Source organism: Aspergillus brasiliensis, assembly GCF_001889945.1.
Source record: "Aspergillus brasiliensis CBS 101740 unplaced genomic scaffold ASPBRscaffold_5, whole genome shotgun sequence".
In the NCBI taxonomy this organism is placed as follows: domain Eukaryota; kingdom Fungi; phylum Ascomycota; class Eurotiomycetes; order Eurotiales; family Aspergillaceae; genus Aspergillus; species Aspergillus brasiliensis.
Genome location: NW_027137446.1, coordinates 919,319 through 943,539, shown reverse-complemented (window position 1 = coordinate 943,539; position 24,221 = coordinate 919,319). Strand labels below are relative to the sequence as shown.

Genomic DNA, 24,221 nt, shown 5'->3' with positions numbered 1-24,221 from the left:
TTGGGTATTAAGCAAGCAAGAAAGATACTAATAGTTATTCAATTGCTTACGCTGACTTTCGCAATGGAAACTACGGTTTTCGTGGCAATGGCTTCCAGCCTCTTGTTCCTGAGAATGTTTCTGGTCGAATACCATCCTACCAAGTCACTCTCAGTGTCCACATCTAACCGCAAGGGTCTCAAGACGACTTTCTACATGCTCTAATTCTAAAACAGTGGGAAATCAATGGCTAATGACCATCTACTGATAGTAGGTAGAAGTTGGCACATATCGAGGACTACCTCTCAGACACACATTAACAACACCCAAGGAAGCTCACCGAAAAACTAAGGGCCACCCAGAACTACCACACAGATCTAGATATATCAACTACTAATGTCTATTGCACCATACCTCACAGTCTTCTTCTTGATAATGATTTGTTGATGGATCATCCAGTTGGACTATAACAATTGTCGCGCTAAACCTAATCGGGCGCCGATAGACTTTTCCCGATGCGATAGAGGCTCCGTCCAAAAAATTTCCCCGAACCACTTCGACGACGCCGACAACGTCCAAGGCGCATGGCTGCTGGCTGATTACTCCTCATTATACAATTTAGCAGTCCTTAAATTCTACTTTCCATTAATCTATTCCGACCTGGGCCATCGCAGCCATGGCTGCCCCTGTCCTCCCTCTGCAGCAGGTCAAGCTGCCGGCGCTGCCCTCGACCCGTTTGACGCCAGAGCAGCAATATTGGAAGACCTTCAAGAATCCTCTCCTCATCCCCTCGCCTGCCAATGGCCCCGTCAACCTCATCACGCAACCCTCCGCTCCCTCCTCTGCCTCCGCCTTCCCCTCTCTCACCCAACCCCCCGATGTGTTCACCGTGACCACCGGCGCCCGCGTCCAGATCTACTCCATCCGCACTCGCAAACTTCTCCGCACAATCACCCGGTTCGATGATACGGTACGAGGCACAGATGTCCGTCCCGACGGGCGAGTCATCGCCGTCGGTGATGACTCCGGTACGGTGCAGGTGTTCGACGTGAGCTCCCGTGCCATCTTGAAGACATGGAAGGACCACAAGCAACCCGTCTGGGTCACGAAATTCTCCCCCAGTGACCCTACCTGCGTTTTGACCGCCAGTGACGACCGGACGGTACGACTGTGGGATTTGCCCAGCGAGAACAGCCAGAAGGTCTTCACTGGCCATACCGATTACGTGCGCAGCGGTGCATTCATGCCGGGCTCTCTGGCCTCCTCCGGCCTGGTGGTCTCCGGTAGTTACGACCGGACGGTGCGACTGTGGGATCCTCGCGTTGACAACCGGTCCGCAATGACATTCAAGATGGGCGCACCCATCGAGACGGTGCTCCCCATGCCCACGGGCACGACGGTGCTTGCGGCAGCCGATAACAAGATCGCGGTGCTGGATATCGTGGCCGGCAAGCCCCTGCATATGATTCAAAGCCACCAAAAGACCGTCACGTCGCTGGCGCTGGCGTCGAACGGCGAGCGCCTGCTCTCCGGTGCGCTGGACGGCCACATGAAGGTATTCGAAACGACCGGCTGGAACATGGTCTCGGGCTCCAAGTACCCGTCCCCCATTCTCTCACTGCGCGCAATCACATCGGGTATCGCCCAGGAGGACAAGCACATCGCCGTCGGTATGCAGTCCGGTCTTCTGTCGATCAAGACCCGGCTGTCCGGACAGCAGAAGATCCGCGAGCGCGAGCGCCGGAAGGAGATGCAGGCGCTGCTAGAGGGCAAGCTGGAGGAGCACGACCGGAAGGCAGCCAAGCAGAAGAAGGCGCGCGGATCCGGTTGGGAGAAGCGCCTGCGTGGACACGACTTTGTCGGCGAGGGCGTGGACATTGTGATCGAGGGGCGGGACCTCAAGAAGCGGAAGAAGGAGCAACCGTGGGAGAACGACCTCCGCAAGGCGAAGTACTCGGCGGCATTGGACCAGGTGCTGCAGTCCAACGACAAGACGGCGCAATTGACACTATTGACGGCACTGCGGCATCGGTCCGCGCTGCGGGCGTCGCTACAGAACCGCGACGAGGTGACGCTGCAGCCGGTGCTGCAATGGGTGCACAAGAACATCACGGAGCCGCGACTGGTGCAGCTGAGCGTGGAGGTGGCGATGAACGTGCTGGACATCTACTCGGGCAACCTGGGACAGTCAGCGCAGATCGACAAGATGGTGGAGCGGCTGCACCGGCGGGTGCGCGACGAGGTAGAGATGGCGCATCAAGCGTACCAGACGAAGGGGATGTTGGAGATGCTTGCTGCATAGGCAGAGAGCCGGATTTTCAAAAGAACACAAAAAGCATGACTGTTATAGTACTATACTACTATTGGATACCTGGATGGAGTTTGGTGGCTACTACATAGATGATATATGCATGCATGCACTTAACCTAAGTCGTCTTCAAATCTTTCTCACTACTTCATATAGATGCGCACTTTGATGTACTGAATCTCTTACTTTATGTGTTAGCCCATAAAGATAACTACACTTCTCACAATCAGCATCAGCTGATAACATTCATAGAGATAGATATACATCCATGACAGTTGAAGATAACACCGATAAGCGCCTCCCCGATAAGCCCAAATTCATATTAAAAGCCCACCACTGACCCCGCTCTCTCCACACAACCAACACCAACCAACTTGAACCTCACCTCACCTCTCTCACTCACTCACTCACTCACAGTCTCACACACACACACACTTCCAAGAAAGAAAAGAGAATCAACCAAAATGCCCGGCCTAACCCCATCCCAAGTCACCACCTTCCACGAAAGCGGCTACCTCATAATCCCCGACTACCTCACCGCGGACGAAATCACCAACTGCCTCGATGAAACCAACCACCTCCTAACGACCTTCCCGCTGGACACACACCCCCTCACGAAATTCACTACAGGCGACTCCCCATCCTCACCTACCGAAAAGCACGTCGGCGACAGCTACTTCCTCGAATCCGGCGACAAAATCCGGTTCTTCTTCGAACCCTCGGCCATCAGTCCGGAAACCTCTGAGCTGCTCAAACCCAAGCACGAGGCCGTGAATAAAATCGGTCATAGCTTACACACGCTCTCCGAGCCATTCAAATCCATTACGCTTTCGGAACGAAATGCAGATATAGCCAGGTCTCTGGGGTTCAAAGATCCCAGGGTCTTGCAGAGTATGGTCATTTGCAAGCAGCCTGGGATCGGGGGTGCGGTGCCCCCGCATCGGGATAGTGAGTTCCTTTATACGGATCCGCCGAGTGCGGTGGGGTGGTGGATTGCGTTGCAGGATGCGGGGAAGGGGAATGCCAGTTTGGGGATGGTGAAGGGGTCGCATCGACGGGGGAAGGGGATTGGGAGGAGGTTTGTGAGGGTTTATGGTGGGGATAAGGGGGAGGTGCTGGAGGGGACGGGGTTTGTGGAGAATGATGGGGGGAGGTTTCCGAGGGGGTTGGAGGTTGAGGATGGGGAGGATGATAATGGGGAGGAGGTGGAAGTGGTGGATGTCAAGGCGGGTTCGTTGGTGCTGATTCATGGGAATGTGTTGCATAAGAGTGAGAGGAATACCGGGGATAAGAGTCGGTTTGCCTATACGTTCCATGTTATTGAGGGGGCTGAGGGCTGGAGGTATGATGAGAGGAACTGGTTGCAGCCTACTGGAGAGGGATTTTCGAGGTTGTATGCTGATAATTGATATCTTCCATCACTGATGAACAATCCATTTCACGAGTATACAATATCCACACTACGATTTAATGCAGAGCTCGAAGTTAATGAGGCATCAACTGTTACACAGACACAGTACAGCACAGCCCAAACACATGAATACCACACATTCATGAATCATACAACCCACGACCCCGTACAACATACAGGTTCTAGAGCGCCAATTACGGGAATTTTCATGCTAGCAAGTCATGCAAGAAGTATGATCATATACTCTGATCAACTAAAAGCAAATGGTATTAAGACACACCTAGCTTGATCTTTCAGACTGCTCCGCAAGAGCACCTAGATCCAGAACACTGAAAGGAGGGTAGGTGAACAGGAGGGACTGCCAATATTTAGGTTTACATACATTTCTCTGCTCTATGGGAGAATTCAGTAGTAGGTAAAATCAATCATCTTTTTAATCATATCACGTTTAACTATACCAGCTAGCTACACTGTTTTCATTAACAATAATAACAATAACATCAGGCTGAAAAGCATAGTGCAATCATCCACCAACGCCACTCATTACCAATCAGATCATACCCCTCATTATATCGTCGCATCCATCCTTTACTTTCCATGAGCTCAAAGCTCAAAGCTCAATTCAGTGGATCTGATCCGGGATCAACTCATAACCACCCTCCGACGGCAGGGTGTTACCCGCCAGGATCAACGCCCCGGCGACAAACAGGCTCACGCACCAGCTCACGGTGCAGAAGATCCACGACTTGTCCAATATCCAGCCAGAGGCGAACCGGTCTTCATTGTCGACGAGGTATGCCTAACCCCCTCTTAGCATGCCACTAATCGAAACATGATATCCTGGGGTAAACTCACCACAAGCGACATGCCAGCTGCCTGCACCACCGCCGATAGGATAATCAACAAACTGAGTATCTTCCACCCCGACTCGCGCAGGCGCTTCCCCCCAGACAAGACGATCAAATACGCGACCACACTCATTCCCTCCAAGACAATGGCGAATGACATCAGAAACCCGATGGAGCGCCACATGGAGCAGAAGTAGCGGTCGTCGCCGTGGCAGTCATTTGGCTGGGGAAAGGACTCGCATAGACCGGTCACATGGGAGCAACGACGGTGGAGGCCGTAGGTGTAACGCCAGCGGGACTGTATAGTTGATAGTATTCTTGTTAGTGGCTGGTCGGACACGGTTGGACGGGACGGCAAAACCAACATCATCATCATGTGTATAAGTGACCCATTTGGGAACGACGATAGAGGCCACGGTGAGGCCAAAGGCTATGAGGAGAGACTTGTTAGTGGGTGTCGTGTGCGCGATGCACGATCTGCAGCAAGGGCAGGAGAGCTTCAGCTACGAGTTGCTAGCTCCATAGCTAGCGAACTGAGCGAGCGCCACAATACTTACAAGCCAGAAATATAATCAACGAGGCTGTATAGACAATGGTTTTGGTGAGGAACCCGGTATAATTGCGGTCTTCCCCTCGAGGCACCAGATGGAAATCCATCACGGCGGGGGAAGTGAGCGGCCAGTAGCGATGACGACAGCAAGCAGCAGAGCCCGTGCAGGCAACCAGATGGAGCGGTGAGAGGGCACCAGAGTAACCAAGGGAGAGATGAATAGAGTGGTTATTATATAAGGGGGAGAATCAAGAATCCCGACCGGGATAGGAGAAGAAACAAAAATCAGAGGAATCCAGAGGAGAAGAGGAGAAGGTGTTGGAACTAAAAAAACCGGGATCGAAGGCAGACAAGCAGGGCTGGTCAGGTGGTGGTCGAAGGCAGTGACAGTCGCGCTCGGGAGCTTATCCCCGAAAGCATCAAATCACTCCCAAACATCTAATCTCGAACCTCGAGGGGCATTCCCACCCCAAAGAAATACCTCAGCATCATGAAAAGGACCAAGAAGGGGGGAGAGGAGGGGAGGGTGGTGAAATGGGAAGAATATTCAAGTAGTAGTGTATGACAAGACTGACCTGGTCATGTCCTCATGGTTCGCATCTCGAAGAAAGGGAGGATACTACTATCCATCCCTACTCCCTCCATCTGGTATGATACTTACTTAGTCTCCATCACTATTCATCTCCACCAGGAATTCCCTCAGCCATATCAGCGGACCGACGAATAAAACATTCCTGCCACCTAGTGACCGTCGATCCCGTCGGTCAAAGCGCTCTCCCCCATGGCGGGGATTGACTTGCCAAATGGTGTCTCTGGCTGTCTACCAACCGGTTCCCGAACGTTGCACTGCAGGCTGCCTGCTGCCCGGCTTCTGTGCTCGCTATTTACTAACTATCCATCATGCCAACTTCGGAAGCAAGGGGCCGTCTCTCCACCGGGTCATCAGAGAGCTTGTTTACGCGGAATTGAGTCTGCACCAGTTTTGCTGTGGGTCACATTGACCTATAATCCTGGATCATACGTTAATTAGCATCGACTGATCTCCATCCTGAGGAATTCCTGCAACTCCCCGACCGGTGTGGGCTTGGTCCGTTCTCAACCTGGTCGGTCCACGTGCTTGTCCCATCTGCCTGAAATAGTTTGTTATGCCTATAGGCAATCAGATAACTACTCTATAGATGGTGCTCGGAAAAAGTCACGTCTACAACTATACATAGCACATAGAATTCAAGATCACAGTCAGAATAAGTAATAATCTACATTCAACTTCAGCCGGCGGCAGGGTTTAAGGCTATATGATAATACACAAAGCGGCAAATGCATAATATCGCATCAGCAAGAACATCTCAACATCAGCACTGGCCGAGTAGAAGGGTCAAATTCACATCACGCCAAGTCGGAATCTTAGCAAGTTTAGCAAAGAGAGTAGTACTACGAAGAAGTCATTAGCAAGCGGAGAGGGTAACGCCGGTCCCGCCATGCCATCCTGTGCGCCGCAACCCCTTTTTCTCAACCCGCTCGACTCCGCTGGATCATTGCTCGGAAGTCTTCATTGCTCTTTTTCGTGGTCTGCCCCTCGCCCGGGGCGGCGCTGTCGGTCGTCATCGTCGTCGTCGTGGTCGTCGTGGTCGTCGTCTGCCCGTTCGCGGAGCTCGTCGCCGTGGCCCGTTTCACTCCCAGCCCGCCGCGCTTGCCACCGCGCGCGCCTGGCTGCGGCGGACGCTTGATCGGCTTGGCGACTGGGAAGAGTCCACTGGGCTTGTCCTTGGCCTTGCTGCTGCTGCTGCCGCTGCTACCTTGGCTGGGTCCATTGCTGCTCTTCTTATGCTCCGCCGATTGCTTCAACATCTCCGGCACCGTGCCAACGTGCAGTTTCCGCCCTGGCGTGATCTCCTGCCCTTCCAACTCCAGGGACGCCTTGCCGGCTTCATGCACGTCCGCAAACTCAACAATCGCTCCCTGGTGATCAGGCCGCAGCACGATCTTGATCAGCTTGCCATACGGCTCGACAAGTGCCCGGATCCGCGCATCATTCACCGTGTCCGGCACATTCATCAGGCCAAGTGTGCGCGCTTGCCGTTCACTGTTGGGCACCTCCTCGCTCGCCTCACGCCTGGCCCCGTTGACCTCGACCGATGGGGATCGGGTCCCAACGCGAGATAAGATGGTGGTCGCGCTTCGTTTGGCCCCTTGTGGAGTGGACAGCTTCACATGAAGAGGCCGGGAACGGAACTGCTGCTCGTGCATCACTAACGACGCCTCGGCTTCCTCCTGCAAGACGCATTAGCTTTTAAAACTCTCACGCACCCTCCGGAACGCCTACCTTAGACGAGAACACCACGTAGCAGAAGCCCTTGCTGCCGCCGTCCACCTTGCGCGGGATGCGCACCAGCTCCACAGTTCCAAACCGTAGGAATAGCTCCTCTACGTCCTGCTCACTGGCTTTCCAGTCAAGGTTCGACACATGAATCTCGCGTCCCTCGTACATGGGTCCCTGGCGGTCTTGCCTGCGAGTCGGGTCCGAGATCTTGGCAACCAGGTGCAAGCCGTTGCCCACCGTTGCCCCGTCTAACTGCGTGGCGCTGTAAGCCTCACCGGCCGTCTTGAACTGCACGTAGCAGAATCGCCGGTGCGTGTTATACTTGAGGGATGGGAAGCGGATATCGATGATTTCGCCGTGCTATAGAGTCGGTTAGCCAACGTTTGGATCAGTGAACACCGGGGGGAAGTCACCTCACGGAACAGGTCGCGAATGTATTGTTCATCAGCCGTCGCAGGGAAGTTAGTCACAAACACTGTAGACCCCGAACCGAACTGAACCTCGATGGTATGCTCATCAATGATTTTCTGATCACGCGTCTGCGCGACAACAGCCTCATCTTTCGAGTTGAACTCGATAATGGCTGTCTCGGACTTTCCATCATCACTGGAAAGCAATTTCGCACTATTTATCGTACCACACTATACCATAGTTAGCTATCTTACGCCTAAAACACCTAGTCAGGGGTAACTCACATGGCGGAAGAACTGCCGGACTTTGTGCTCGGTGATGCCATGGGGCAGATTCTTGACGACGATCGTGGCGTTTTCACGATCACGACGAAGCGCGACCGGCTCGGCGGCGGCGGGAACCGATACTTCGGCCTCCTCTGCACGAGCTCTTTTGGCAGGGAGTCCGTTCATGCCCGTCTCCTCCTCCCGTTTGCGCTTTTCCGTCTGCGTGGTAGTGGCTGGTTCCACAACGGCAGCTTGTTCAGCCTGCCGCGCGGCCAGCTCCCTTGCGTCGCGCTCACGGCGGGCGGTCACGGCTCTCATCGCTTTGCGCGTCTCCAGAATCGCTAGCTGCAGCTCATCCGAGTCCTCGTAGTCCTCGCAGTGCGCAATGTAGGTCTGCATGATCTTCTCGGGCCAATCGAGGTCGGTTCGTTTGATCGCCTGCTTCAGCACCGCCGTGGCGTAGCTGGGGTTCGGTGTGCGTCGAGCGGCATCGATCGAAGTTTCGTTTTGAACAAACTTACTCCAGGAGATCAGCTCCCACTCGTAGTAAGTCAGCCAGAACTCGTAGCTGTTGCCGCGACGTCCCACGAGACCTTTGAAGGTCTCCCGCGCGCTGTCCCAACTGCCACTTTCGCTGAGATAGCGAATGTAGATGCGCTCCAAGCGGAACAATGGGTCGCCCTGGTAGTTTCGCCCATACTTCTTCTCGCCCAGTTCTTGAACGCTTTCGATGGCAGAGCGGATGCCAACCTCCGCCACGTCAATATCTTCGTCGGTCGAATCGGACAGGAAAGCTCGCCGACGGAGGTAGCTACACCACGCTGTATGCACTTTGAGTACCTCCTCCATACCGCCCGCGTCCAGCAGGCCTGTACTGGTGGCCTTGTGCTTGATATCCGCAATCTTGGAAAACGACTGGCCTTCCCGCTCGGAACTGAGCAGGTACTGTGACCAGAGGCTGCCGGAACAGGGGCAGTGCCGGGTCGCACGGTCGAGTGTGGATATCGTCGTAGTATTCGCATTGCCGTGCATGGATTCGTCGATGAGGAACATGATGAAATCTTCCCACATATTCGCATCGGTCGGAAAGCGCAGCACGGCGCGCTGATAAACCGCGTTGATTAGGTCGAAATTGGTGTGTCGCTTGCGACGGTTGCGATTGAGCTCCCATTCGATGTACTCAGTGAATACAACCCATTCCTGGCCCATGTCGCCCGCCTCGGCCGCATTGCGCAACCGGATTTCGAAGTCCTCGCGGGCGGAGTACGTCTCCTTGCTGGCCGTGGCATATTTCCCGGCCATTTCTGCCATGATACTCTCGTAGTTGGCGTTATAATACGTCGAGATGAAACCGGAGAATGACTGGAAGGTTTGATCCCAGGTGGCATGAGGGGTCGCAAGACGGAGGTCGAACAGCCCTCTGACATGGTTGATCTTGTCTTGCGATGGGTTGCGAGAGAGATCTTGCACGAGCAAGTCCAAGAAACGGTCCCACACCAGATGGCTGTCGTGGATTCTCCACCGCGTCGATTCGGCACCTCGTTGCCACACGTCTAGGACGGACTGCCAAGAGAAGACTTCGCGACCGACCATACGGTCTTCCTCGGTCCACTGGCTTTGGCTGGCGTCTCCGTTGGCCGAGTTGTAGAGATACAGGAGCCATTCGCCGTAGATGCCCCACAGCTTGGTGCTACCGTATTCTTCCTCGATTGAACGCTGACAGAGCTCCATCACGGCGATACGCTCCTCCACCGATTGTGCCAGCATGCTCTCATCCTGGATCCACTCCGCCCAGAGATCTTCTCCCATGGCGAACAATTTATCCATCTCCTCTCGCGCCGTCCGCATATCTTTGAGCAGATCGTACTTTCGGGGATCGCCATGGATATCGGGGTTAGTCGGCGGGTACACGTGGTTGACGAAGCCCGCGTGCAAAAGGCGAACGAAGCGAACGTGCGCGTCGTACGACTGGGGGTTTTCCTGAATCTGGGCGAACAGCTCCGTCGCCTGTCGCTGGGCGTTCGGGACCAGGGAGGTATCCATATAGCTTCGACGAGCGCTTTCACGCGGGCCATCCGACATGGCGATATCGAAGGAGGAGCGCGGGGTAGGAGTGTTGTGGGAGATAGCGTTGACGTGGGGGTACATGGTGGAAGGGGACAGCTGGCTTTCGTACGACTCCGTGCTGCGCAGGATGGGGGCATTGGATCGCTGCGGTTGATGATGCTGCATTGACGCCAGGTCGGCCAGGGTGTCCATGCCGGGGGTAGTAGACGGTTGTCTTGGGGGAGGGAGGTCAGCCGCTGGGGGAGTACCATTCCCACCTCCCACGCTAGGACCGACCTTGGGACTTATGGCGGGCGGCGAAGGTTCAGGCAGGTGGGATGGAGCATAGACATGCTGCGCAAGCGGCGAGGAAGTCATGCCTTGCTTGGTCGAGCCGGGGCGACTCTTTCGCAAGGGCTTCGGGTGAGGAGCAGAGGTCGGGGCAGAGGAAGAGGAATTATTGGGGACAGAGGAAGAACCCGCAGAGGGGGTTGAGCGCCCGGACTGTGAATTGGCATCCTGGGGCGAAAGGAGTGAATTGATGTCCATCATCAAGACTGTGGCCGCACTGGCGGGGGGAGGGAAGAAGGACCAGGGAACGCAAATGCCAAAAGCTGATGGATAGAGAGAAAGAGTCCAAGCGCCAGCGAGAACGGTGCTGACGTAAGTAGCAGAGCCGACGGGGAAGGACCTCAGGCAGAGAAGTCAAAGGGAGTAAAGGAAAGGAAGTAAATAAGAGAAAAAGAAAATAAGGAAATCTAGATTAATAGAACCACCGCAGGACACCTCATCAACGAGTCCATTCCTGCACCGGTTCGCAGCCTGTCTTGTCCAGACCTTATGACCGGGCGAAGGTTAGCTGTCCAGGATTTGGCCGTTCCTTGTCCTTGTCCTGGTCCTGGAGTGGGAGGGGTGGCCGGAGTTTGACAGTAGAGAGGATGGAGTGGAAAGGTAGAAGTCCCGATGGATAACAAAGACGAAAAAAAAAAAAAAAAAGGTCTGGAAGGGATTGAGGAAAGTATGATAAGTAGAAGGGAGGATCAGAGAAGGGTAAAAAAGAAAAGAAAAACAGAAAGAAAGGGAAAAAGAAGTGTGGATCTAGAAGAAAATAAAAAAGAAAGCTAAACAATTGACGGGAAGTTGTGAATTATGGTTGTTGTTGTTGTTAGTTCCTCTTCTGTTTCTCTTAATCTTGTATTTGAATTTCGATTTTGCTGTTTCTGGCCCTTTCGGTAGTTGTCTGCAAGTAGAAGAGAGCTTGACGAGTTGGGCGCTTGCGAAACGCTGCTAAAGTGAGGCGCGGACGGAGGGAGAACGAGAACGAGACACTCTGCGTGGAGGGACCGACGGAACTCCCAAGGCTCAAGGCTTAAGCTCTCCTGGTCCGAGCGATAGCCAACCTGAACGGGCTGGTCAGCGGAGAAGTCCTCGGCGGGAACGGATGGGGAGGAAGGAGGAGAAAACGGGGCGATGGGGGCAAGGAAGCATACAGGGGAAGAAGAGAAACGTGGGAGCAACACGCACGGGAAGTCCCTGGATGGCAGAGGAGGGTGGGAGAATAGGTAAGAAAGGGAAGGGTGGGTGGGAGGAGAAGGGAAAAAAAGGTCCAGAGTGAGGAAAAGATATGTGAGGCCGATGAGAGAGAGCAGTGGATCGACGCGGTGGAGATGGGAGTTGAGCTCGGCATGAGAAAAGCTGAGCAGAGACAGACAGATAGACGGATAGACAAGAGAGAAGTGAATCGAATAATATTAACTAACAAGCAATCAATCACCTACAGCTAACTGCACCTATACAACGAACTCTCTATCTAGCGACCCTCCACTTCGGACTTCGAGAAATAGAAACAGCATCAAGAAGGGAAAAAAAAGCAAAAGAAAAACACTCACCCACCATCTGAAACGATCCAGAGCTGTGACGATCCAGCTTGTTAGCTGCTAGCCACCCATGCAAGTGCCTGGAATATCGTCATCGTCATCGTGAAAAAGAAAAGGGTGCACGGGGAGGGGAGGTTCCTGCTTTTTCCCCGCCAACGACCTCGGTGTTTCCCTCCTTATGTTCTGTCCCCTGCTAGTATTATTGATACTTCCATGTTTGTTTCTCCCCCAATGGCTATGTACTGTACATGCTTGATATGGAGGAAAAAAAAAGAACAGGCGTTGTTTACACCCTTCCAAGAGAGTCGGTCATAGTAGAGTTTCTTGTTACCTATCTACTCTACTACTGCCCCGGCGGAACTCCCCCCCTACACCTCTACAAGGCTAGCGATGCAGGCTCACCCTCGGACTCGAACCGAGGATTTTATCTGGACTAGTGATGCGCTCGGTCAACAGTCAACCAATTTGATTGGTCGTGCAGGCCGTAGGAGGCTTGACGATGTCACGGAATGACGAAAGAGCAAAAAATGCTTCCACGCGGATTCGAACCGCGGACCTCATGATTACTAGTCATGCGCTCTACCAACTGAGCCATAGAAGCTGATTGGTTGATGTTACTGCTTATGCTGTGAGCTATAAAGTGTCTATTCATAGGTAAACATAGAAGCAAAAAATTGCTCTCACGCGGATTCGAACCGCGGACCTCATGATTACTAGTCATGCGCTCTACCAACTGAGCCATAAGAGCTGGTTGATGTCAAAGGACTCAATTTTGGGCTATATGTTGCTAAGGAACTTAATGATGCCATCTGCGCCCTGGAATTTCGCTGTCCGCGTCTTCAAATATGGGTCATTGGTGGTACCATTAACACTTGAGATGCATAGTAGGTAGTGTAGGAAAGCTCTTATTCCCTTTTTGCCCATTATATCCTCTATAATACTGCCTACGGCTTCAATGCCGCCTTTTTTTTGCATGCTTTTGCCGCTTTGCGTGCCTTCGGAGCATACCAGTCACGGTTATATATCTAACTACTAACACCATCGGCTCCGCGCCATATGTCTGTGATGGTACTAGAACCATCCACACAAGCCAATCACCGATACCAACAAGACCATGAACTGCCACAAGAGTGCTACCTGATGAGACCCAAACCAACAGATCACCAGCCGAAGCCACTACCGCGGTGTCGTAACGCAATGCGTCGAAAGTTCGTCTGCTAACCATGGAACCTACAATACCAACAACACAGGATCACGTCCACATAACACACCATATAGGCTGGCCGAGTACAGGCATCAAGAGAAGGAAAAAAAGACGCAAGCAGCGATAGTCCATGCACTATCGGTGGTTCCGCTGCTACCATACAAACGAATGAGAGGTGTCACATAGCATGTGTCATACAACAGGCACCTGTGGAAGGTGAGGTATCAGAGAACATCGACGGTATATACACCACCAACGGAAATATCTTCCAGCATGATCCATCAGTGACACCCCAGCAGGCGAGAATCACAACAGAAGTCATCAGATACCCATGAAGACCATTACCGCCCGATATGATACTTCACGTTCAGTATGGTGAAGTTACGGTTACCATGAGAGGAAAGGACCCCTGTCAATGCCGTACGAGGTAGCAGCACCCATGCCATGTGTATGCCCATGCCACCACAATTTTCCATGCAGCATCCTCCATTAGTCACTACTACCCTCCAATTCTCGCATCTATTGCCCCCCACACATGCAAATGGAGCCCAGCCAGCCACATTCTGCAAACCTAATCTAACCTCGCACTTCCCACCCGCTGCTCGGATGGCCCTCCTACTTAGGTGAGCCCGAGCATACAGACTTAGCACACAGTAGGCTTCCCTTGAACCAATTACCCCGCGTTGGCACTGACTCGCTCAAGGTTATCAACAGACTACAGAGTAGCTTCTCTAGTCTTAGTAGCCTCAAGGCGTATCGTCAATTGGACAACGCCGCCCTCCCAAGCAGTTACTATTACTTGCCTACACCTGCCGTATAACCATCCGCTACCCACCATCACAGAAATAACTCGGCCCCGTTCATATACAGCGACCAGTGAGCAAAAGACTTGCGCAGTAACTAGCAATCGAGACGCACAAGAGAGCCTCCGAGACATTGCTTAATTCGTGACCTCGACCGACTGAAAAAAGGCGACAATAAGGCTTCTTTCTTGTCCACCCTTCGAGGCTGGCGCACGGTGCTGCCGGCACCCTGAATCACCCGACGCGAAGCCACGAAAAGCCCGGAAAAGGTATGGGACTGGCAAGTGAGCCGCGATTAACAGCAAAATACTGAAGAGATCCACGAATATCTAACTCAATCCCTTTTAACCTATCTTACAACTGGCGTAGGAGTTCATTGCTGGTTGATCACCAGACCAGAAGTATTCTTATCTTGGATGTGTGGCGGTAAGACTCTCCACAAGGCAGCTGACCAACAACCACTTGAACTTCAAGTGACAAAAGTTGTATCTTTACCATCAGTACCACACTCGAAAGACGGGTTCATGACGCTATCCATGGACAAAAAGCGAAAGGCAAAAAATGCTTCCACGCGGATTCGAACCGCGGACCTCATGATTACTAGTCATGCGCTCTACCAACTGAGCCATAGAAGCTGGTTGTTATGGAAGGGTTGCCAGATTTAATACAACTGAAACAATTAGCAATGGATAATACTCCATCCATGAAATCAATAAAACCGGCATCTATTGACAGATGTGGGTTAGCAGAGAAGGAGACCAGGACCAAGCTGGGGGGCCATGACAACATATTGAATAATAGCAGCCTGCATGCCCCAGCAGCTTCGCGGCTGAATTCCCGTCTGCAAAAGCAGGGAATCTCGACTTTCATCGACCTTTCGTGCTGTGTAACCGGCCAGGGATTTAGCTCGGGAGACGGGTAACTATAAATGGCCAGTGGCTGGAGGACCCGGGCACTCAGGCGCGATCCGAGCCCTGAACGCTGCATGGCCAATTCTAAACTTTGTTCTCGGCAGACATGGATGGATGCATGTAGTACAGCTCCTCAAGTGGGAGGGCCTGGCCGGCTGTTACCCGAACGGGCAAAGCGGGTTAGGCCGAGGCCATAACACCCGCCCGGGATATGAGGTCATTGTACAGACAGCCTTACTGACGTGATTGGCAGAACCGGGATTCCCTTTCCAGCCAAAGCCACATGATCCCGTCGCGGCTTACCCTGCCAAAAATAGACTAGCGCCTGCCTTGAGGCTGGAATCTTGACCCCAGAAATATCAGGTGTCGAGGCATCAACATCCGGCGCACTGGACAGACCAGAGACGCATCGCCAAGGCCCCAGTCTTCATCCCGACACTTTTTTCCCTCTGATCTCCGGATCCCCGTGCAATCACCTCCAGATTCATCATCCGTCATGGCCACAATGGGTGCTGTCCCCCAGTATGGGCAGCTCATCCGGTCCAGTAAGTACCCGCAAGACATATAATCCTATTTCTCTCCCAATTGCGGCCCCGCTTATCCTCACCTCTCCCCTGCAGTCTCTTCAGCCCGGACCGGCCTGACCTACGTCCCTCGCCGCACTCTGGCCTACACTGTCCCTCGTCAAGCCTCCGAAGACGGTCCCAACGGTCCCAATGACAAGTCCGAGTCCGATTCGAAAGCCTCCACCTTGTCCTCGATCAAGAACTTCTTCTTCGGCGGCAAGTCCGGCGCCGCCAAGCCCAAAGCTCGCCGCACCACCGCTCCCGCCAAACGCGAGGGTTCCCTGAGTGCCGACTCCATCTTCGCTGAGGATGAAGCCAGCCCCAAGCTGGTGGCGTCCGGCCGTACCCCCGCCGCTCGCAAGCAAGCAGGCGCCACCGAGGAGGGCCAGGAAGAGGTTGACTATGCCGTTGACCGACGAAACCGGGAGACGATGCAGGCCGTGCTGGACCCGAACCCCAAGGCGCGGGTGCGCTGGGAACAAAAGATGGTTGCTCGTGAGATCCGTCGTCGAGGCCGCATTTCGCCCACCGAGCTGATCATGCGGACCGAGCGCGAGTCCCTCTCCAAGTCCCATTGGTTCAAGACGTCCGTCAAGAAGCTGGGTCCCCTTGCTCGCCAGATCGCCGGCAAGAACATCGACGATGCCATGCTGCAGATGCGCCTGAGCAAGAAGAAGGCCGCCAAGGAGGTCCTCCAGCACCTCGAGCATGCGAAGAACGTTGCCGTGGTGCGTTCCGGCATGGGTCTGGGTGCCGCCGAGGGCAAGACCGCCAACCAGAAGCCCGTTACCATCACCCTGAAGAACGGAGAGCGCAAGACCATCAACGATCCTACTTCCATCTACATCGACCAAGCGTGGGTTAACCGTGGCCCGTACGGTTACGACTACGACCACCGCGCGCGTGGTAACATCAACCTCATGCGTCCGCCGTACACCTCGCTGTCGGTGGTGCTGAAGGAGGAGCAGACGCGTATCCGGCAATGGCAGAACCGGGAGTCCGAGGAGCTGCGCAAGCGTAAGGCCAAGCTCTGGACACCGCTGCCGGACCGCAAGATCACGGCACAGAACCAGTTCTACAGCTGGTGATCAATTTTTTGATTATAAGTTTTCGGCGTTGTCTCTCTTGTCTGTTTGTGTCAATATCTTAGACCGTTAAGAAGCACTTTTCTTTCCTCGCTCTGGTGGTTTTTCTCAGCATGTGTTATCAAAATCTCTCTTCTTGGTTACACTTTCCCCCCTGTGTCTCTTATCCTAACGTGTGTGTATGATGAGGGGTTACTTCGATCCAAGAATCAATGTACAATACAATATATCTATCATCTACTATATACTTCTCCCACTCATTGTCTCTATATATACCCCCCACACCGCACACAGCACACAGTATAATATGGATATTAGATCATTTAGGAACCCCAAACCACGGCTCCACCTCCATGGGCGGCAACGGCCCCTGCACTCTCTCCCCACGGACAAAAACCGGAATGACGCCCCCGGTCTCCAGGGGCGAAAACCTCCGATGACCAAAAACATTCAAAAGACTCGTGATAGCGCCCGAATGCGCCGTCAATGACAAGAACACCTTCTCCTCATCCGTGGAGAAGATATCCTGCATCAGATCGCGGAAACGCTTGTCCCGCGCGGAATCGGATTCGCGGAGCTCGGCATCATACATCTCGTCGTTCTCGGTGAAGCCTTCTTCAATGATGTAGGTTGGGTATTCGGTGGTGATGGCGGTTTTGCTGGAGCGGCCGTCGCAGGTGTGTTGGCCGATGGTTTCGCGGAGGAGCTGGCATCATTATTAATATTCATATTCATATTTATATTCATAGTAACTATACACGGACTTAAGGGAAAGGGGATGTGTGCATACCTCCTTAACAACGGGCCTAAACGGCTCTGTCCCCTCAATCCCGGTTCCAACGAAAGTAATCCACGCCGTTTCAAGACATCTATTCAACGGACTCACGTAGAATTTCTCCGGGGTGGGGATATGTTCCTTGAGTTGCTGTTTCCAGGTATTGTGCGCGGTTCGCGCTTGTGATTTGCCGACTTCTGTGAGACGGGCGTCGACCCAGTTGCTGGTTTCATTGCCGGGGAGGAGGGAGTAATGTTTCTTTTCAATTCAATGTCAATGCCAAACCAGATTTAATATAATATTCTTTATTTTTTTTTTCTTATTTGTAGAAGGGTCTGAATGTAAGAATTATGGGGAAGAAAAGAAAGGGTCAGCTTACATCCCACTCTTCCGTGCCGTATTCCCGCTCCGCTACATTATGGTATCCCTCACCATGGCGGCCGAGGAAGAGCACCTTGTAGCGGACATTGGTGTCTGCAGATTGGGCGTTAAGAGTGCGAACGTGGTGGGCGAAACGCTCCCAGGTGGTCTTTGTGTTATTGGGGCCTAAGTCCGCATCTGTGGGGTAAGCGCGGGGAATGAGGCCGAAGTTGGAGGATGCCTGTGGGTGGATATTAGTTTTTTTAGGTTTAGGATAGGGGTGGGAATTGGGAGTGGACGTACGTAGTTGAAGGTGTTGGGGTCGGTGGAGGGCTCGCTTTGGTAGAAGTAGCCTGTTACGGTGGAGAATCGCCAGTGCGACTCGGTGGGGGTGGAGGGAGTCATGGGGAGGGGAGGATGAGGATGAGGATGTGGGAGAGAATTGGGGATGTTTCCTTTTGGATGGAAGAAGTGAGATGGGATGGATTGATGGATGGATCCATTCAGTTTCGGGCCCGCTGGAACGCGGATGATGGAGGGCTGTTGATTGGCTGGTGGGATTGTATAGCAGTGGGGACGGTGGACTATGGATTCACAGTATGAGAACTGAGAAGGCCCCTGAGTAAGTACTACTACCGATTACCAGTTACTCGAGTGGTCCTGTTCAAGAATTCAGTCAGTATGCGGTTGTCTCTGCTGCTGGTCAGTTCCTAACATATGAGATGAATGAATGAATGTTGAATCAATTGAAATGAAATGACTGAAATGACCATTTTCTAACTGTCCTCATGCTCTTGCATGGACGATGGTATCAAGCAAAAGAACCAACACCGCTAAATAACACGTCAATATACATCTGAAGCAGACAAAATCACGCTTATGCAAGTTTTAAATCTCAATCAACCCCATAGAAACCCCTTCCCCGCAAGCCAATGCCTCCTGGTCGAAATCATGACGAACTTGCTAAATCTGGAGAATCCCCCAGATTTGTCAAAGGCCGTACTCAACCAAGAAACGAAACAGACAGATAAATCCAGGAAGTGAGAGACCGAAAAGACGCTTTGGAGTACCCTTGACACAATTGTCCGTGACCCGAATTGGTCGTGGACATCGTTGGCTTGTACGTCCAACGAGTGCCGTGTCGATGGATCCTTGGAAGATCTGATGCGCCAGAAACTGGCGGGTCTCTCGAATATGGCACTGCATGCACTGCTCCGGTTGGATTGCACGTCTGTGGTGGCAGAGGCCCGGCCCGACACGCTGGACCTGCATAGGACACCCGTGTTGGCGGATGTACTGGATCTGGATGGAATCGATGCCTGGACTGACACATGCATGGGGGCTGTAACAGCCCGGCTTGACTGCTGTCTGCCCGGAGATTGGCGAGGAGCGAGCAGCGCTCCCCGATCTGCTTGGCTCGTTGTCGAATAGATCTGCAGTCCCTTGGACGGCGAATGGACGAGACCGACCTTCCGGTCGGAACCAGGTGACCTTGGCGATTGCTGTTGTCCCGAGCTCTCCCGGAGCGCCATCGGTCTACCTGAGCCGCCATTACAGCCTACGTCGCCACGGCAGCTTGCAGCCGACTTGACCGGTTGTGGCGAGTGGTGACCATATTGAGGATCCATCGACGTTTGGGTGGACGGCAAACGGTGGCGATGCCGAAGTTGAACGTATTGAAGCTCCTTCGAACCCAAGCCTCCTGTCGGCTGTGAAACAGTTGACTTACTGGCTGGTATCGGCGTGGTGCTCAGGAGAAGAGATTCTCGTTCAGATCTGTGGACATGTCGTTGCGTGGTGAAGGTCGACTTCATTGGTATGTTGCAAGACGAAACAGCCTTTTGGCCGACAGCAATCTTGGAAGCGGCCTTCTCAAGACAGTTGCACTACACTCTGATTAGCATACAGACATCCAGTTGCTTTGGTGGATTTTACTTACCCGCTTGTGTTGCTTCCTGTGCTTCTCGCAAGCACCATGCTTGCGAACTTTGATGTAGTTCTCTTTCTGGGCTTGTGATCTAGGTTTTTGCTTCTTTGGTACATTCGTGGTCGTGTTCATGTTCAGGTCGAGCACCAATTCCATGCCCCCAGCTGCAGACTCAGAGCCCGAGACAGGTGTGCGTGTTACATCGGGCAGGGGTGTGGTAGCAGGGGTCGCACATGTCCCACCCTGATAAACGCTTGCTGCAGAGTCGGACCAGCGAGGCGATGGGAATGTTGTGCTCGAGTCCGAAGACAGCTCCAAGTCTTGCATTGCGGCTTCTTGGAGGCGCTGCATGTGGAGCGCAATCGACGCCTCCATGCGCTTCTCTTTGCTAGACAAGGAGCTTGGATCAGCAGCCGCTTGCAACTCCACCATCTGTCGGAAGGTGGTATAGAAAGGGTCGTCAACTCCGCCCATGTCCGGTGACAATAGGTCGTCCACCCCCGAACCCATCAGTCCCTGAGTTGGTGCTGTGGGCATTGGGTGGAAGGACCCGGTGGGATTCAACATGGATTGGGAGGTGTCCAATGCATGGCCCCCGAAGCCCTCGATGGGTGCATCATAGTTGACCAGGTCAGCAAATAGCTCCTGAGTGCAGACCCCAGGACTCGAACCCCAGTTGCAGTCATCGAAGTCGGCAAAAGTTAGATCCAAATCTTTGGGGGACACAGAATCCACCGAAGTGGGATTGCTCCCCACACCTTCATAGGGAATGTCGAAGGAGTTGTCAAAGTCAAACCACTCTTCACCGGGAGTGGAATGAGCGATGGACTGGAGCAACTGGTCGGCAGCCATGATCGAAGGAGAGACGAGGCTTTGAGGGAGAGTTGATGCCCGGGAATTCAAGATGACCGAAGGACGGGAGGGGAGAAAGGCGGCCTTAGGATTAATGCCTGATAAGGAAAGACGGAGGAGAACCTTTCCGACGGGGTGAGTCACGTCGAACCCGGCACTTGGCAAAGCCTTCAGATATGAAGAGCGGCAAACAACGAAAGAAGGTAACCCTCAGGAACGTCCCTGGAGAAGATGATGAAGATTCAGGCAGACAAAAGGAGTGAAGGAAATCGAAGGATGGACCGGCGGTGGTACAAGGCTTACATACAATGGCCTGAACGAGGCTCATCTGCCCCAGCCTGGCGCTATGCCCCTTTCGAGACCCCGACTGCCTGCCGCTAATCCGCTTTGGGACCCCGACACCCGCGCGCCCCGCGACTGGATCATTGATCTTCCGATTTTGTTTCGGCACTGCCCCTTGAGGGTCATCATGTCATGATGGCTATGCTTCACACCGCTTGTGTAGGCATTCCTTCATACCATTTGTCCTATTTGGCTAGTCTGAGTTGGAAGCTGAGGACTGCTTATTGCGTTGCAGAAACTAACCCCTTGGCTATCGTCAAGCTGCAGACGTTCCTCATCTGGGGGGCCTAAGTGGCCCGCACTGGTTCCGCAAAAGCAGTCACATGATTACATTATTGTCAGCAATGAGCCTGGAGTAACTAATGAAAATGATCATATCTAAGATATAGTCAAGAACTTAAAATGCTCTTCTCCTGACTAGCTAACATTATAGACGCAGAGTGGAGCACTGCTACCCCTTCAGTACAGATATGCTACCAAATCATGACAGACCTACTATCTCCCTACCGACGAACAAGCGACGGACGGATGATTTTAGTCCGTTATTACCAACATTCGCTGCTGGACAGTGGATAGTGTTGGAACAGATTCTGTTAGTAGACAAGAACGATATATTACTGGCCAATTGGAGGAGATGGGGCGACAACAATGCATCAATAATTAGTGATGAAGATCCCAAGCTTGAAGTATAATGACATCCATATGTCTATGCTTAAATCTCTGACGCTAAGATAACACTAAAGGTAGGATAGTGTACTCATGCCTCCAATAACCTTTTAGTTGTTCCAAAATAGAATTGACGAAGGATGTAGCGGGGAATCCCAGCTGGACCCTTCATTATCTACCAATATCCGCTGGAATACCAACAAAGAATGATGCATGGATATATCCCCGAGAACAAAAAATTTCTTCCGTCGGGTTATTCCAAGAAACTTTATCTATCTGATGGCTTCTTTCTATGTTTCAAGCCTTAATGCCCTATTTTTTCATGGTCTATCTCTAGTCTTTGATCCTTTGATCTGAAACAACCCGAGACAAGACCATATAAGGGACAATAGTTCCCGACACAGCACGCCACCAATCCATGGAATGAAGCGGTATACATTTCAAGATGATCTAAATATGGGCAGGACAAAGAAGTCCTTATGCTACAGGTTTACAAACGCTTATAATGTTACACCGCAGGTTACCGGAAGAGTCCTGTTTTCCATGATGGCAGCTTCCAGGTACTTAAACCCCCAATAAATTAGCGGTCCCAGCCCAGGCGGAGCCTGTAGCTATCCAAATAAGACAGAGAGGCCCAGAGAAGCTCTCAAGACATCATCATCCATCTCACCGGTTCTTTCAACTCATACCTGATCTATGGCTGCTGTCACTGTCTCAGGCAACAGCCTGAATAGTACCTCCTGTTCATCATCACGATCACAGACGAAGCGAAGGCGGAATGGAGATGATGCAGTCAGGGCTTCTAGAAAACGACTCAGGACGAGTACCTCCGCCTCATTCAGATCATCACGGTCCCAGACGAAGCAGAGGCCAGAAGGAGCAGACGCAGATAATACTCCCAACGAACAATCCAAGACGAGCACTCCCACCTCATCCCAACCATCACGGTCCCAAACGAAGCAGAGCCCAGAAGGAGCAGAGGCAGACAGTTCTCTTCACAAACAACCCAAGACGAGTAGCCCCGTCCCACCCCGATCATCACAATCACCGACAAAGCGGGAGCAGGAAGGAGCAGACGCAGATGATACTCCTAACAAACGACCCAAGACCAGTACATCCGTCCCACCCCAATTATCACCATCACCGACAAAACAAGAGCAAGAAGGAGAAGACGCAGATGATACTCCTAACAAACGACCTAAGTCGAGTACCCCTGCTCCCCCAGCACAATCACCGACAAAGCGGAAGCAAGAAGGCGAAGACGCAGACAGTTCTCCTAACAAACAACCCAAGACCAGCCCTGCCCAAACTCTCCGAATCCCGATCCCGATCGAGTTTACGCAGAAGAGAGACCAGATTCTGCATGCAATTATGTACGACTTATATGAGACCAGCGAAGCACACAAGAACAAACACAACGACCGGTTGGTAGCGATGGACTATCAGGCGCGGTGTGTTTACGCATCACGGGCCATAGAAAAAGCGCTTACTTGCACATCATCTTCATGGGATGAGGCCAATATAGATGATGACGACGAGCGCGAAGCGCGCCGACTGCGAGGGTTCGCCGAGATTCATGGCTGGCCGATGCTTGCGATCTGTGTGCAAGCCGAAGCCTTTCGACGGCTATGCAAAGAAGAAGAGCTACGAATGTGGCTATCCGTGTACGGAAAACTCCGTCACCACGTGTACAATATCTGGGTACAGGCTCATACGCGTGGTTCGGAATGGCGCAGGTTGTTGGCCCCATACGCGGGGGATAATGCACCGCCCCGGCTCAACAAGGCATTAGCTCAGAGAACTGAGGCCGATAAGCTCAGAGGGCAGCATCTTCATGAACTAGTTATAGACGAAAAGGAAAAATCAGTCCGCCCACCTATATTCAAAGGACGTCTGCAAAAAAACATTGACGCCAGCATCTTCCACCCTAAGGATTGGAGAAGGGCAAGCGAGCCAACTCTTCGGGGCCTGACTTTTGACCCGATGCTGCGAGAGAAGGTCGACCATGGCAATTGTGATCTCTGCGATAATTATGGTCCTTGCCAATGTCAAATTAGGCCGGCTCCCTTTGAGTTTGTGCAGCTGGTGCAAACCGCCACGGGCGTCGGGGTACGTGCTCTTGCGCGATTTAAGAAAGGAGATATCCTGGGCGAATTCGTTGGCAAAATCCATCCACCTTGCTATGGAGGTGACCCCGTATATGCGCTTACAGTGCAGTATAAAACCAACACAAATCAGGAATTTGCTTTGGTTTGCCCAAAGGAATTTGGTAACTTCACTCGGTATATCAACCACTCGTGTAATGCTAATACCACCTTTGAGCGGCGAACGATTGGGGACCGGATGATGATGACAGTTGAGGCCGTGCGGGATATTCAACCTTTCGAGGAACTCAAGGTCAACTACGGCCGAGCTTATTGGAAGGGAAGTCGGGTCTGTCAATGTGGAGAGGAAGGGTGCTACTCAGCGGGAAAGGAGAAGAAAAGAAAGGAACGACAAGAAAGATTGAAAAGGCGAAAGCAAGGGAATAGACAAGTCGAAGCATCTAAGGTTATTATAAAGGAAGAAGAAGACGGGGATACAACAGAGCCATATACGGACGATGAAGATGGTACGGATGAAGAGACAGAAGACGGAGAGACAGGAGACGAAGAAACAGGAGACGAAGAAACAGGAGACGAAGAAACAGGAGACGAAGAAACAGGAGACGAAGA

The 24,221-nt window shown here is 52.6% G+C and overlaps 10 protein-coding genes and 3 non-coding genes across 13 annotated transcripts in view; 6 read left to right on the top strand and 7 right to left on the bottom strand.

Annotated features, from left to right (window-relative positions):
• Positions 1-655: 655 nt before the first annotated feature.
• Positions 656-2,281, top strand: ASPBRDRAFT_29547 (snoRNA-binding rRNA-processing protein UTP15; the record flags this gene model as incomplete). Its single annotated transcript, XM_067622671.1, has 1 exon — positions 656-2,281. One exon carries the CDS (start codon positions 656-658, stop codon positions 2,279-2,281), a length of 1,626 nt encoding a protein of 541 aa, XP_067479851.1.
• A 355-nt stretch (positions 2,282-2,636) lies between these two features.
• On the top strand, positions 2,637-3,832 carry ASPBRDRAFT_175890 (phytanoyl-CoA dioxygenase family protein). Its single transcript, XM_067619817.1, has one exon. It carries the CDS (start codon positions 2,752-2,754, stop codon positions 3,694-3,696), a length of 945 nt encoding a protein of 314 aa, XP_067479850.1. The 5' UTR covers positions 2,637-2,751; the 3' UTR covers positions 3,697-3,832.
• A 488-nt stretch (positions 3,833-4,320) lies between these two features.
• ASPBRDRAFT_124269 (uncharacterized protein) lies at positions 4,321-5,203 on the bottom strand (the record flags this gene model as incomplete). Its single annotated transcript, XM_067617677.1, has 4 exons — positions 4,321-4,497; positions 4,554-4,844; positions 4,912-4,976; positions 5,104-5,203. 4 exons carry the CDS (start codon positions 5,201-5,203, stop codon positions 4,321-4,323), a joined length of 633 nt encoding a protein of 210 aa, XP_067479849.1.
• A 1,162-nt stretch (positions 5,204-6,365) lies between these two features.
• On the bottom strand, positions 6,366-10,896 carry ASPBRDRAFT_547242 (U6 snRNP complex subunit PRP24). Its single transcript, XM_067627281.1, has 4 exons — positions 8,112-10,896; positions 7,830-8,057; positions 7,420-7,776; positions 6,366-7,367 (listed from the first exon to the last, which is right to left on the bottom strand). The coding sequence occupies exons 1-4, from the start codon at positions 10,689-10,691 to the stop codon at positions 6,606-6,608; spliced, it is 3,927 nt and encodes a 1,308-aa protein (XP_067479848.1). The 5' UTR covers positions 10,692-10,896; the 3' UTR covers positions 6,366-6,605.
• A 1,648-nt stretch (positions 10,897-12,544) lies between these two features.
• Positions 12,545-12,617, bottom strand: ASPBRDRAFT_t135. Its single transcript has one exon. It is a non-coding gene; the product is annotated as a tRNA-Thr (tRNA).
• A 74-nt stretch (positions 12,618-12,691) lies between these two features.
• Positions 12,692-12,764, bottom strand: ASPBRDRAFT_t134. Its single transcript has one exon. It is a non-coding gene; the product is annotated as a tRNA-Thr (tRNA).
• Positions 12,765-14,585: 1,821 nt separating this feature from the next.
• On the bottom strand, positions 14,586-14,658 carry ASPBRDRAFT_t133. Its single transcript has one exon. It is a non-coding gene; the product is annotated as a tRNA-Thr (tRNA).
• Positions 14,659-15,430: 772 nt separating this feature from the next.
• ASPBRDRAFT_64959 (mitochondrial 54S ribosomal protein uL22m) lies at positions 15,431-16,588 on the top strand (the record flags this gene model as incomplete). The annotated part of the gene is made up of 2 exons (XM_067628501.1): positions 15,431-15,479; positions 15,555-16,588. The coding sequence occupies 2 exons, from the start codon at positions 15,431-15,433 to the stop codon at positions 16,586-16,588; spliced, it is 1,083 nt and encodes a 360-aa protein (XP_067479847.1).
• Positions 16,589-16,904: 316 nt separating this feature from the next.
• ASPBRDRAFT_195286 (histidine phosphatase family protein) lies at positions 16,905-18,125 on the bottom strand (the record flags this gene model as incomplete). Its single annotated transcript, XM_067620848.1, has 4 exons — positions 16,905-17,291; positions 17,376-17,618; positions 17,740-17,961; positions 18,024-18,125. The coding sequence occupies 4 exons, from the start codon at positions 18,123-18,125 to the stop codon at positions 16,905-16,907; spliced, it is 954 nt and encodes a 317-aa protein (XP_067479846.1).
• On the top strand, positions 18,021-18,365 carry ASPBRDRAFT_547096 (uncharacterized protein). Its single transcript, XM_067627279.1, has one exon. It carries the CDS (start codon positions 18,138-18,140, stop codon positions 18,321-18,323), a length of 186 nt encoding a protein of 61 aa, XP_067479845.1. The 5' UTR covers positions 18,021-18,137; the 3' UTR covers positions 18,324-18,365.
• Positions 18,366-18,378: 13 nt separating this feature from the next.
• On the bottom strand, positions 18,379-20,781 carry ASPBRDRAFT_42319 (uncharacterized protein). The gene is made up of 2 exons (XM_067624772.1): positions 19,660-20,781; positions 18,379-19,606 (listed from the first exon to the last, which is right to left on the bottom strand). Exons 1-2 carry the CDS (start codon positions 20,497-20,499, stop codon positions 18,620-18,622), a joined length of 1,827 nt encoding a protein of 608 aa, XP_067479844.1. The 5' UTR covers positions 20,500-20,781; the 3' UTR covers positions 18,379-18,619.
• Positions 20,782-20,994: 213 nt separating this feature from the next.
• On the top strand, positions 20,995-21,702 carry ASPBRDRAFT_42318 (uncharacterized protein). The gene is made up of 2 exons (XM_067624771.1): positions 20,995-21,584; positions 21,654-21,702. Exon 1 carries the CDS (start codon positions 21,312-21,314, stop codon positions 21,531-21,533), a length of 222 nt encoding a protein of 73 aa, XP_067479843.1. The 5' UTR covers positions 20,995-21,311; the 3' UTR covers positions 21,534-21,584; positions 21,654-21,702.
• A 501-nt stretch (positions 21,703-22,203) lies between these two features.
• The window catches only part of ASPBRDRAFT_175875 (SET domain protein), a gene marked incomplete at its 5' end in the record, with an annotated part of 2,533 nt that continues 515 nt past the window's right edge, over positions 22,204-24,221 (top strand). Inside the window, one exon of the mRNA XM_067619816.1 lies at positions 22,204-24,134. Coding sequence (XP_067479842.1) covers positions 22,204-24,134 — 1,931 coding nt within the window. The remainder of the gene's footprint in view (positions 24,135-24,221) is intronic.

Excerpts from the sequence above, each read along its gene's own strand:
- ASPBRDRAFT_175890 (XM_067619817.1), top strand. The coding sequence starts at position 2,752 with ATGCCCGGCCTAACCCCATCCCAAGTCACCACCTTCCACGAAAGCGGC.
- ASPBRDRAFT_547242 (XM_067627281.1), bottom strand. The coding sequence starts at position 10,691 with ATGATGGACATCAATTCACTCCTTTCGCCCCAGGATGCCAATTCACAG. Across the intron at positions 8,058-8,111 it reads TCCGGCAGTTCTTCCGCCAT|TGTGGTACGATAAATAGTGC; the intron begins GTGAGTTACCCC and ends ACTATGGTATAG. Across the intron at positions 7,777-7,829 it reads TTCGCGACCTGTTCCGTGAG|CACGGCGAAATCATCGATAT; the intron begins GTGACTTCCCCC and ends CCGACTCTATAG.
- ASPBRDRAFT_547096 (XM_067627279.1), top strand. The coding sequence starts at position 18,138 with ATGAGGATGAGGATGTGGGAGAGAATTGGGGATGTTTCCTTTTGGATG.
- ASPBRDRAFT_42319 (XM_067624772.1), bottom strand. The coding sequence starts at position 20,499 with ATGGCTGCCGACCAGTTGCTCCAGTCCATCGCTCATTCCACTCCCGGT. Across the intron at positions 19,607-19,659 it reads ACAGGAAGCAACACAAGCGG|TGCAACTGTCTTGAGAAGGC; the intron begins GTAAGTAAAATC and ends ATCAGAGTGTAG.
- ASPBRDRAFT_42318 (XM_067624771.1), top strand. The coding sequence starts at position 21,312 with ATGCTACCAAATCATGACAGACCTACTATCTCCCTACCGACGAACAAG.